This window comes from Hemitrygon akajei, chromosome 4 (genome assembly GCF_048418815.1).
Source record: "Hemitrygon akajei chromosome 4, sHemAka1.3, whole genome shotgun sequence".
In the NCBI taxonomy this organism is placed as follows: domain Eukaryota; kingdom Metazoa; phylum Chordata; class Chondrichthyes; order Myliobatiformes; family Dasyatidae; genus Hemitrygon; species Hemitrygon akajei.
In genome coordinates, this window is record NC_133127.1 from 67,008,610 (window position 1) to 67,022,050 (window position 13,441).

The following is a 13,441-nucleotide window of genomic DNA, read 5'->3' on the forward strand; positions in this document are numbered from 1 at the left end:
AGAAAATCATTTAAAATATTTCGGCTTTGATTGTGAGTATTGGTTGGGTCTTTAACTGTGCAGAATGCCACATCAAGGCAAATCCTTATGTCATCTAACATAAGCGCAGAAGCACTTTGCAGAGAATTTAAACAAAAGGAAATGAGGAGGGCATGTTTACAGAATCTTCTATTCCCCATTCCACAGATGATGAAGACCAACCTATGCTATGTTTACAATAGGGTGAGATTATATTGCTGATCCACAGTAAGCCAGCACAAAAGAAACATGGGGGTTTCTCTTGCACATCGGTTGTTTGGCAGTCTTTGTTTATGTATAGTGTTTTATAAATGGTATTATATTTATTTTTTCCTATAAATGCCTATATATTTCCTGTATTTTTCCTATAAATATGGTAATATATACATACCCTGATAATAAATTTACTTTGATCTTTGAGCTCAGCTAAGTGCCACACTGTATACAGCCTAATTTTTTTAAAACCCTCTTATATGGAGTGGTATTGTTTGCAATATTGCCCATGAGCAGAATGTCTGAAAAACTGTCTTTTGTTAATCTGCAAAAATGGTAAATGTCAGCAATGCAAAGTATTTTAATGCCTTTTACAAAAATTGCATCATGTTTCAACACAATTATGTCCAGAACCAAAACACAAATTCGCCATTCAGAAGAAAGTTGCAGTAGTGGATTTATAAAATTCAGTAAGTCAGCAGTCCAGATATTCTTCTTTGGTTTTAAAAATCACATTTAGTAAGTATATGTAAGAAGCCACGTCAGCTTATGGAGCAGTTCCTTTATAGGGTTACATGCAAAAAAAAACAGGCCTTGCAGACTCAAGTGCACACAAAAAAAATTCCTCCATTTGCTCCACATTTGCAAAGTTAGCAAAGAAAATTGGATAGGATGCAAATTGTGGAAAGCTGGGGAATAATAGGAATATTCAGGTCTTGAATTGGTGGTGGAAATGAGACATGATCAGGCTGACATTGGTGGGTATCCAGTCTCTATATACTTCTACCCAACCCCCCAGCAAGAAGGTTGTAAAGCTCTTCACTTCTTTCTTGACAGGAGACCCAACCTTCTAACACCTCCCTCCTCCCTCTGGCAGAACTGATCCTCACCCTCAACTACTTCTCTTTCAGCTCCTCCCATTTTCTCCAAACTCAAGATGTAGCCGTGGACACCTGCATTGGCCCCAGTTATGCCTGCCTTTTCGTTGGCTGTGTGGAACAGCCGAGGCTTCCCTGGTAATGCTCCCAACTCTCTCTGTGATACAATGACAACTGCATTGGTGTTGCGCCTAGGCTGAGCTTGTCAATTTCATCAACTTCACCTCCAACTTCCACCGTGACCTTAAAAATCACTTGGTCCATTTCTGACACTTCTCTCCCAATTCTCGATCTCTCTTTCTCCATCTTTGAAGACTAACTATCTACCAATATATTTTTGTAAACCTACCGGTTCCCACAGCTATCTTGACTATACCTCTTCCCACCATGTATGCTGAAAAGATACCATTCCTTTTTTTCAGTCTCTGCTGCATTTGTGCCCAGAATATGGTTTTCTTTTCCAGGACATCAGAAATGTCCTCCTCCTTCAATGTACAGGGTTTCCCTTCTCCACCACTGATGCAGCCCTCAGCTGTATCTCCTCCAATTCCCGGACATCCACACTCACTCCATCTTTCAGCTGCCTTAACAGGGTTAGAGTTCTGCTTGTCCTCACCTACCACCCATGAGCCTCCGCAACCAGCACATTACTCTCCGCAACTTACACCATCTTCAACGGGAACATACCACCAAACTTATCTTTACGCCCCTTCCCCCAACTGTCTGCTGCTTGGTGAGGCAAAACTTCATATGCGAACCTGTCATGGTTGTCTACTGTATCCGATGCTCCTGGTGTGGTTTCATATACATCGGTGAGACTCAGTGTAGATTGGGAGACTGCTTTGTCAAGCACCTTTGCTCCATCAATAAAAAGCAGGGTTTCCTCGTGGCCAACCAATTGAATTCCAATCCCCATTCCCATTCTGACAATTCAGTCCACGACCTCCTCTACTGCCACATTGAGGTCACTCTCAAGCTGGAGGAGAAACTCCTTATATTCCATCTAGGTAGCCTCCAACCGGATGGCATGAACACCAATTTCTCTAATACAGTAATTTTTCCCTCTCCCCCTTCACTCTTCTTCCATTTCTTTCTCAGGCCCCCTCTCACCTTTACTCTTCTCCTCACCTGCCTATCACCTCTGCCGATACCCCTCCTCCTTCCCTTTCTCCCACAGCCCACTCTTCTCTCTTATCAGATTCCTTCTTCTCTAGCCCTTTATCACTTCCACCCACCACCTCCCAGCTTCCTACTTCACCAACCCTCCCCCACCCATCAAGCTTCACCTATCACCCTCTAACTTGTCCTCCTTCCCCTCCCCCATCTTCTTTTTCTGGCTTCTCCACCCTTCTTTTCCAAGTGTGATGAAGGGTCTCAGCCTGAAACGTTATTCATTTTCATAGGTGCTCCCTAACCTGGGGGGGGGGGGGGAGGGGAGGAGAAGTGAAGTAAAGAGCTGGGAAGTTGATTGGTGAAAGAGATACAGGGATGGAGAAGACGGAATCTGATAGGAAAGGACAGAAGGCCATGGAAGAAAGATAAGGGGGAGGAGCAGCAGAGGGAGGTGATGGGCAGGTGAGGAGATAAGGTGACAGAGGTAAATGGTGAGGTGGAGGACGTTACCGGAGGTTTGAGAAATCTATGTTCATGCCATCAGGTTGGAGGCTAACCATACGGAATACAAGGTGAACTCCAGTTACTATAGTTCTATGGCGCACTATTTTGTCATTAATAAACACTTGAATAGATTGCTTCCTACCATGTTATCTTATATATTAATAGCTAAATCATTCCAGATTGTAATGCACCAATTACATTTATTTTATCTCCTGAACAATTTTCTAATCAGGTCAGTAATTTTGTATTAATTCTACGAACTTAAAATTTATCTAGAAGTGTCCTGATTGAGTACTCACTGAATATATCTTGAATGCTTAGTCACTTTATCCAACATTAGATTTAAATAACCTCCCTCACAATCAGTGTCAGACAGCCAGAGCTATTTTTTTTTCTAGTTTCTCTCAGTAACCTTCATGTAATGGAGTCAAATTTTCAATTTAATAACCAAAGTGGAACATTTTCTGAACCAAGTTAGCTTTGAACAACCATGGCTAAAACACTGTATGTGCATTCCCTTACCCCCTAGGCTTTCAAGTGTGAGATTGTCCAGAGATTGACTGATCAGTCTGTTCCTATCCAATATGATTGTCTTCTTGTTAGAGTGTGGAACAGTGTTCCTTTGGCTGGAGCTAGTTGTTGTACCAATAACTTTGGACACCATACGGTCACAGAAATAAGCTAGCAGCTGCAACAGATATATTGCCTGCTGAAGTGACTACTTAAAATTGTCACACAGCAGCAAAACTAATATAATAATGGTTTTCAGGCAAAGCCATGAGAAGGAATTCCTTCTAATATAGTAGCCATACTCTTTAAAGTAAAGATAATCTAACTAAATAATTGAGATGCAAAATGGCCGACTGATATAATGGAACAAAAATAGTACAGTCGATGCTAATTTACAATCAATGCTGATGGACTTCAGAATCATGAAGGCCAAATGAAGATAAATGGATAACTTCTCTGGAAGAACCATTAACCTGTATACCCTCAGCGGCCCATGTGGCAATATTAGCAACTTGGTGACAGCAATCCGCAACATCGCTTAACCTAGTAAATGAAAATCAGAAAACTGAGAGGCTGGAAATATGGATAAACGTAGAAATGCTGGAAACCCATAGTAATCAGGGAGCATCTGAGAAAATGAGTCAGAGCTAGTGTTTCAAACTGAAGACCCATTGTCAGAGGTAAGAAAGAGAGAAAAATTGAGGGAAGTTAGAAAGGATGGGGTAAGAAGTAAAAGAAATGTAATATCACTGATTGGTTACGTCCTGGGTTGTCTCCAGGAAGAACTGTTGATGAAGTTATCTAGAGATCCTAGGTTAATGAGGACAACGGGAGTTGTACAGTGTTAGTTGCAGAACTACAGTATTAGCTGCATCCCAGCATTTAAGTTCCTTTATTCATGTTCGCTCTCTAACTTTCCTCAATAACCTATCAATCAGATGATTTCAGAAATAGCTTATCCTTATCACAACTGTGGCCTCACCCTTTCAGAGATTTTGTCCATCTTCCTTTACCCAACCACCCCAGAAATTAAGACTTTTCTTCTCTCTCTTTCCCAGTTCTGACAAGGGATTGTCAATCAGAAACGTTAACTCTGTTTCCCTTCTGCATCTCTTCCTTATCTTGTAAGCAAGATTGTCACCCAAATTCAGACTCTATCCAGTAATAAACAGGCTGCTTCTTCACTTCACACTGCTTTTGACTGGCAGTTTCTTGAAATTTATAGCACAGCATATATTTAATCCTTCAATGTGATGAAAATTATCCATTCTAATTACAAATAACAGAGACATCTTAATATGCAATAACTGGATTTCACCCTTATTTTGTCCACTTACTTGGTTTATATTAATTCCAACAGGGATATTCCATTCACCCCACCACACCCCAAACACAGTGAGACTGGAAATATTTACCACAAAAAGTTAAGGTAGTTTTCATCCTGATTATAGTATTAAAACACAACCTGCATAGTTCCAGATGTCAACTGTTCAGAGAGATCACATGCTGTGGTTTGCCCTTCTAGATTCATGAGAAACAGGTCACAGTCTCCAGGCAGTCACCATACAGCAACATGTAGGCCTGGAATGGAGGGGTGGAAGGGGTCTTCAGGCAGACAGAGATCCAACTTAACTGTGCCATGCTTGACTTTTAAAGTGTGCTGTAAGCATTTGAAGAGTCACTGATAATGCAACAAATTTGCATTATTATCATTCAAAACTCTGACAGGCACATGCAGACAAAATTACACCAATGTACCAGCCAATAGTTTTTCATTCAGAAACATGCTGTGGGGTTTGCACCTGGTTTTACTGATTAAAAAAAAAGATCAAAGGTTATATATTATTGCTCCAGTTTCTGTCAGGAAGCCAAAAGTTGGTGTTGCACACGTTGAGGATATCATCACATGCATGCACAATCCTGTGCAAACAAGGGTAGGGTGAATTGGCCTGATGATTTGAAATGGTCCTGGTTGTACTGTGCAATGTGATATTTATGTAAGATATACACATAGGAAACCAGAGGGGGTGGGTCTAATCGGAAGGCAGAAATTAAAATCAATTATAAGTAGTGGATGAATTGAAGAATGATGAGACTATAATGGCTGGAATCTGGGTCAACACACAAAGTGCTGAAAATCAGATAAAGGATATTGATCTGAAACATTAACTGTCCATTTCTCTCCATAGATGCTGCCTGACCTGCTGGGCTCCTCCAACACTTTATGTGGATCAATTGAACACTTCCCTGCATGATACATGCTAGCCTGTCATGATATCATCCAGCGCACATTTCCAGTTTCCAAGGTTACGGTGGAAACCCCGCCACAGATGGCCAAAGAGGCATCGTTTGAAGGGTCTGCACTACCCTGTCAATGTACTGACGTCTGCCTCCAGTAGCCTCACATTTTATCCATAAGCAAATTTTTAACAACTTTGCTGGCTGCCCACATAACTTATAGCATCCTTTCACCCCATTCAATGTATACACACATACTGTGGTTGCACCAGCCCTGCCAGCATAGTAAGACCATGCCTTGAAGGGCTACAGCGCTACTCTTGCCATGAAACACAATTGGCATGGAAGGGAGTAGCAGAGGGAGGAATCCAGCCAGGCACACTGACAATGCATCCGGCCCCTCTCCCGTGTTTTCATTCTCCTCCGTGGCTGCCTCTTCTGCTGCTCCAATAGGTTATTTTTCCCAATTCTCTAATTTTAGAAGTCACCTGATTGGCTACTATCTCTTTTTGAAACATCCCCAAAGAAACAGTGTACCTTAATTTCCAGGCAAAGATATTTTAAACAAGAAGCAACATGGTAGTGTAGTGATTAGATGTAAGATCGCGGTTTGGTTCCCACGCTGTCTGTAAGGAATTGGTACGTTCTCCCCATGACCACATAGGTCTCCTCGACGTGCTCCAATTTCCTCCCACATTCCAAAGATGCACGGTTAGAGTTAGGGTGTATTGGGCAAGTTACAATGCGTAGTGACTCTTCCGAGCAGTTCAGCAAAATCCTCGCTGATTTGATTTACGCAAACAACTCATTTCACTGCATGCTTTGAGGTACATGTATCAAATAAAGCTCATCTTTAAGAAGCTTCACTTCAAGAAAAACACAACTGCTTTGTAACAATGTCACAAATGTGATGCAGTTTCATTCATCAAACTGAAACCCATGAAAATTTCTCTTTAGATTTAGGATAAGGAAGACGGTGTAAATATTTTTAAATGAAATATGGCCATTTTCAAATTTCTTCTTAATCAGAGAACATCTGAATCTTTCATATGGATTTGTGATGCAATTACTAATGCTTGACAAGGCAGCTGCACAATATAAACTACAAAGGATCACCACGGAGACTAAATATGAATTACCTCTCGTTAGATATGCTATTCCAGATATACTATGATCTGTTTACTTAGTGCAGAGGTGAAGCTACCAACTGAATAGGCACGTATTTAGAATCTGCCTGAATGCTTTCAAAAATGTTTTAATTTTTCAGGCTCTGATTTTCCAAGGACAATGAAGATGCACATTTAATAGAAAAATAGTTAGGTACTCACGGTTTCTTGGGACTTCTCTTTGACATCGTAGACGGTTAGTTTCACCCGCGTCTCTTCATAAATGGGATAGCCCGGTGGGAAGGTAGCACCAGTCAAAAACACTGGATCCCTTGTTCCCTGTGTGCCACAAGCAAACAGGCCTGTCTCAGTATGCTAGCAGCTGTGTGCAGGGTCGCATAAAAAGAATTGACAAATACATGAATCAAAAATAAAAAGGAGCCGGTAAAAATTGCAACTAAATAAAAAAAGTAGATAAACCAAGGAAAACTCTTCAGTATTAACAGTATTGCCTCTCATCGTTATAGTTTCACAGCCAGCCAGAAACACACCATTAATCAAAACAACTGTGTGCCAAGTGTTTTCCAGTCCCCTTCATTGATTGTGCCCCTAACTGACATTTTCTTCAATGTTTTTTTTAATACACTTTACATCAAAAATATATTTAAAACAAACCCACTGACTTCCTTACTGGAATAGTGATTTTGTTTCGATCTCAGTCTTCAGAAGAGATACTCCATCATGCTAAGTTTCCTCTGTACTTAAGAGGAATGTTGATATTAGGATTCAACTGCACCCACTGTGCGCTTCTGCCTGTTGCTGGTGCAGATGTCATTCTAATTATAAAGCCTGGTGAAAAGGGGCTTAGCTCTATAGTTAGAGATTCAGCTCACTTTCTCTGAGGGATCAGTAACTGGAGTATGACATCTAACTGGCAAAAATCTCAAGGCAAGTGGCCATTAGGGTAGTTACCGTACCGATAATTTCAGCACATCTGAAACTGTGCGCTAACGTACAATACAATTGGGTGTAGAGTTTGTTTTTAATACATCCTCATTCAGGTCATCCTCTGCCTCTGCAAAATACAATCCACTGGTTTAAATGCAAATGAAAGCACTTCCTATAGACATACACAGCATTAACACCTTGCACCTACATGTAACAGAAAGCTGTTGGACAGTGACCACAAACAAAACTGACTTCCTGGTCAGAGCTATGATGCACAAGACAGTCGCCCCTTTTCTGGCCAGGCTCTCTCATTCACTTTTACCCACTGGGCCAGATCTTTGACGCTGAGCTCGTAACTATGCTCAAGTTAATAGCATTCACTAGCTTTCCTGTTTGGAAGTTGGAACCTAAGCTGGTATGCTAAGCCTCCAGCTCAGTGTGTGCCAATGCTAGGTGCACTGCACCATGGCACTGATCTCACCATAGCATTCAGTGCGCCAGCGCAACTTAGAACCACCAACTTCCTTACCATCTCCTGTTCGCATCAACTCTGCTTCAGAGCGGCATAGCTCTAAATTATTTTACAAAAAATATCATACAAAGTGCCTCTGATTTTAAACAGGATCCCTGTGATATGCTTGAAGGCTTGTCACAGAACCACATTCACTGTTTTTGCTTTTTTCAGCAAGGATTTCAGCTTCACTCCCCAGAGGCTTGGAGGAGAACCCATTAATCACCTGTAGCTCGGACATATACAACGACAACAAAGTCTGCCGGTTGGGAGTGCCTGGCCTAGCCAGCCGTGGCTTGTGAAAAGACCTTTGTCTGCCTTAGGTTTAGGACTCAGAATTTGTTTTAGGTGAAATAAACAAAACTTCATTCATTATTGGAGGTTCATGCCTGCTGTATGAACATGGTGGCAGGCCATGCTCTCAAAACAAAACAACTCAGAGGTTCAGGTTGCTAATACCTAGCACTGTTTCCATAACACTTAAACTAAAAGCCTGACCAGCTGTCAAAGCAACTCCAAAACAGGCATGGAGGCCTGCTTCGGGGAGACCAGCATTGCTCAGGGTCTTGCCCACCGGAAGGCAGTGACTTTCCACTGGAAATTAAACCCAGGGATCAAGCTGGAAAAAACAATATGGACAGGGTGTGACAGGTTCACTAGAAAATCTATATCTTCAGAATGGTCAGCGGGGTTTTACTATCCCAGTTTTAATATTTACATAATATGCAGATTAGGTCAAATTCACAAAATGAATTGGCAGCACATAAATCCATTAAACTTCATCCATCAGGTCCTTTGTTAAATAGACAAATTGATATGTCACTTATCATCATAGTGATTTATTTACAATTTCAAGATTTATGTTCTGTTTTCTTTTTCTATCAATTCTGGCCTGGCCCCTCTCTCCTCCAGCCCTCAGAGGCAGTCTCACAGAGCCACTGCATCCTCTGGTGTCTCAGCTAACCTCCCTTTGCCTTGTGTGTGGACACTGACAGTGAGTATCAAAACACTGCTCAACCGAAGTGAAAGGTCGCTACTGAGCTCAACTTTCATCCTCACCTGATATCCAGAGCTGCACTCCCCAGCATCAAATGCAATGTAACCGTTTGGAGAGAAGATGGTGCACAAGTTTCCCTTTCTTAAGATAATAACACTAGTCTTTTTGTGTTCTGGAGTAGCTGTGGTCTGCTAATTCAGCAGTGACAGTCTGATGAACGAGATACTTCCTTATCTATATGACTCAATTGTTCCTTATCTCAGCCAGATGAACTATAAATGGACGCATTGTTAAAGACTTATTCTGCAACCACCATTTTCATGCAAAGGTAATGTTGCATTATGCTCTTGTTTGTGTACTAACCACTTACAAGGCTGAAAGTTCAAGCAATGCCGAGGCACGATTCCACTTACATTTATGAGCAGAAAAAAAATTGACAGTGGATGCACACAATAACTGATTGGAAGCATCATTTATAAGAAATGAAGTAATGTGGTTTAATTTAATGGCTTTTACCAAAGAATGCAGAAATCTTTTCAAAGTTTTTATTTCATCATGTTGACCTCTCACATTATATTTTTAACAGGAGGGTAGCCATCAGCTCATTGAGTTCATACTTTCGCTGACATATTGTCATTAGTCCCACTCCCCCATTTATTTCCCTGTAATCCGCTCTCGCTCAGACGCTAATCAATTCCACTTTGGTACTCCCACCAGCTACATAAACTGGGAGCAGCTTACATCAACCAGATTGCCTTCATGGGGAAGGAAGCAGAAGCAGGCAGGGAGACCTCATGATTCATGGGGAAAATGTGCAAACCTCACAATGGATGTTAGAATCACTGCGACAGCTCGAATTGGCGTGCTGTTGTTACGCCTTATTCTCCCCTTACTCGTGCTAAGTCTTGGACCCGGGATAGCATGCCTGCCTTATCTGCTGGTATCATAACACAGAGGCTTTTCAATCCCCACATGTATGGTCATGGGTAAGCCTGTCACATCTAATACTGTGTCCATCTGATATCTTCTATTACTGCCGGTATGCTGGAAGTGAGAGTCGGCTTATTCAGAACACTATGGGAAGATCAGAATCAGAATCGGGTTCAATATCACTGGCTTATTCTGTGAAATTTGCTGACCTAGTGGCAACAGTACAATGCAATCCATGATAATATAAGGAAAAATAAATAAATCAATTACAGTATGGATATAAACAAGAGAAAATCAGCAGGTGCTGGAAATCCAAGCAACACAAGCAAAATGCTGGAGGAACTCAGAAGGCCAGGCAGCATCTATGGAAAAGAGTACAGTTAACGCTTCGGGCCGAGACCCTTCGGCAGGACTAGAGAAGAAAGGCTGAGGAGTAGATTTAAAAAGTGGGGGAGGAGAGAGAAACACCAGGTGATGGGTGAAACCTGGAGGGGGAGGGATGAAGTAAAGAGCTGGGAAGTTGATTAGTGAAAGAGACAGAAGGTCATGGAAAAAAGAAAAAAGGGTGAGGAGCACCAGAGGGAGGCGATGGGCATCAAGGAGATAAGGTGAGGGATGGAAAAAGGGATGAGAAATTGTGAACTGGGGGGAATTACCAGAAGTTTGAGAAATCGATGTTCATGCCATCAGGTTGGAGGCTACCCAGACAGAATATAAGGTGTTGTTCCTCCAGCCTGGGTGTAGCCTCATCACGACAGTGGGGGAAGCCATGGATGGACGTATCGGAATGGGAATGGGAAGTGGCCACTGGGAGATCCTGCTTGTTCTGGAGGATGGAGTGTAGGAGCTCGGTGAAGCGGTCTCCCAATCTACGTCGGATCTCACCATATACAGCAGACCACACAGGGAGCACCGGATACCATAGATGACCCCAGCAGACTCACGGGTGAAGTGTTGCCTCACCAGGAAGGACTGTTTAGGGACTGACCCTCCCCACTAATCTCCCTCCTGGCACTTACCCTTGTAAGCAAAACAAGTGTTACACCTGCCCCTACACCTCCTCCCTCACTACCATTCAGGGACACTCCTTTCTCCTATTCCAACCTCACTCCTAAATGCCCAGCTTTCCACTCCCTCCGTGCCAATCCAAAGCTCACCATCAAACCCACAGATGAGGGAGGTGGGGTAGTAATCTGGCATACTGACCTCTACCTTGCTGACGCCCAGTGCCAACTCTCAGACACCTCCTCTTACTTACCCCTCAAACAGGACCCCACTAAGGAACACCAGGCCATTGCCTCCCACACCATCACCAGCCTTATTTACTCTGGGGATCTCCCATCCACCACCGCCAACCTCATAGCTCTCACACCCTGAACCTCCCATTTCTACACCCTAACCAAGATCCACAAACCTACTTGTCCAGGTAGACCCACTGTTTCATCTTGTTCCTGCCCCACTGAACTCATATCTGCATATCTCAGCTCTGTTTTATCCCCTCTATTTCAGTCCCTTTTTACCTACATCTGTGACATCTCACATGCTCTTGATCTTTTCAAGGATTTCAAGTTCCCTGGCCATCATCATCTTAGGTCTACTATGGATGTTCAGTCCCTATGCACCTCCATCCCCACCAGAGAGCTTCAAAGCTCTCTGTTCTTTTCTGGACAAAAGACCTAACTAGATCTCCTCCATCATACTCTCCTCAGCCAAGCGAAACTTGTTCTCCCTCTAAATAACTTCTCCTTTGGCTCCCCCCATTTCCTTCAAACAAATGGGGTAGCCAGGCGCACCGACATGGGTCCCAGTTATACTTGCCTGTTTTTCAGCTAAGTGGAACAGTCTACGTTCCAAGCTTACATTGGGGACGGTGCTGCACTTTTCCCACGCTGCATCAACGACTTCATTGGTGCTGCTTCCTGCACCCAAGCTGAACTCGTCGACTTCATCGACTTTGCCTCCAACTTCCACCCTGCCCTCAAGTTCACCTGGTCCATTTCCGACATTTCCCTTCCCTCCTTGATCTCACTGTCTCTTTCTCTGGAGACAGCTTATCCACGGATTTCTATTACAAACCTACAGACTCTCACAGCTACCTGGATTATACCTTGTCCCACCCCGCTACTTGTAAAAAACGCCATCACCTTTTCTCAATTCCTCCGTCTCCACCGTATCTGCTCTCAGGATAAGGCTTTTCATTCTAGAACAAAGGAGATGTCCTCCTTTTTCAAAGAAAGGGGCTTTCCTTCCTCCACCATCAACATTGCTCTCAACCGCATCACCTCCATTTCACGCACGTCTGCTTGTATCCCATCTTCATGCCACCCTACCAGGGATAGGGTTCCTCTTGTCCTCACCTACCACCCCACCAGACTCCTTATCCAGCACATAATTCTCTGAAATTTACGCCACCTCCAATGGGATCCCACCACCAAGCACATCTTTCCCTCTCCTCCACTCCACTTTCTGCTTTCCACAGGGATTACTCCCCACACAACTCCCTTGTCCATTCGTCCCTCCCCACTCATCTCCCTCCTGGCACTTATCCTTGCAAGCGGAACAAGTTGCATACCTACTCCTGCACTTCCTCCCTCACTACTATTCAGGGCCCAAAACAGTCCTTCCAAGTGAGGCAACACTTCACTTGTGAGTCTGTTGGGGTCATTTACTGTGTCCGGTCCTCCCGGTGTGGCCTCCTGTATATTGGTGAGACCTGACATAGATTGGGAGACTGCTTCACCACACATCTACGCTCCATCTGCCAGAGCAAGCAGGATCTCCCAGTGGCCACCTATTTTAATACCACATCCCATTCTCATTCTGATATGGCCATCTATGGCTTCCTCCACTGTCATGATGAGGCCACACTTAGGTTGGAGGAACAACACCTTGTATTCTGTTTGGGTAGCCTCCAACCTGACAGCATTAACATCGATTTCTCAAACTTCCAGTAATGCCCCCCAGCCCCCTCCCCTTCACCACTTCACACCCCCTTTGCCCTCCCTCACCTTACCTCCTTGCCCACCCATCTCCTCCCTCTGGTGCTCCTCCCCCTTTTTCTTTCTTCCATGTCCTTCTGTCTCTTTCACCAATCAACTTCTCAGCTCTTTACTTCATACCTCCCCCTCCAGGTTTCACCTGTCACCTGGTGTTTCTCTCCCCCCTCCCCCCACCTTTTAAATCTACTCCTCAGCTTTTCTTCTCCAGTCCTGCCTAAGGGTCTCGGCCCGAAGCGTCGACTGTACGTTTTTTCCATAGATGCTGCCTGGCCTACTGAGTTCCTCCAGCATTTTGTGTGTGTTGCACAGTAAGATATTAAATAGTTAAATTAAAATAGTGCAAAAACAGAAATAATAAAAGTGAGACAGTGTTTATGTATTCTATCTCCATCTAGGAATCGGATGGCAGAGGAGAAGAAGCTGTCCCCAAATCACTGAGTGTGTGCCATTAGGATTCTGTACCTCCTTCCTAATGG

At 43.4% G+C, this 13,441-nt stretch overlaps 1 protein-coding gene across 10 annotated transcripts in view; it reads right to left on the bottom strand.

The window, feature by feature from the left end:
* inpp4b (inositol polyphosphate-4-phosphatase type II B) overlaps nucleotides 1-13,441 on the bottom strand; it is an 801,341-nt gene that overhangs the window by 286,061 nt on the left and 501,839 nt on the right. For 9 of the 10 annotated variants that reach the window (XM_073042760.1, XM_073042759.1, XM_073042764.1 and 6 more), the window contains one exon: nucleotides 6,803-6,919. The exons of the other annotated variant lie outside the window; for it this stretch is intronic. In XM_073042760.1, coding sequence (XP_072898861.1) covers nucleotides 6,803-6,919 — 117 coding nt within the window. The remainder of the gene's footprint in view (nucleotides 1-6,802; nucleotides 6,920-13,441) is intronic. 10 annotated transcript variants of the gene reach the window in all.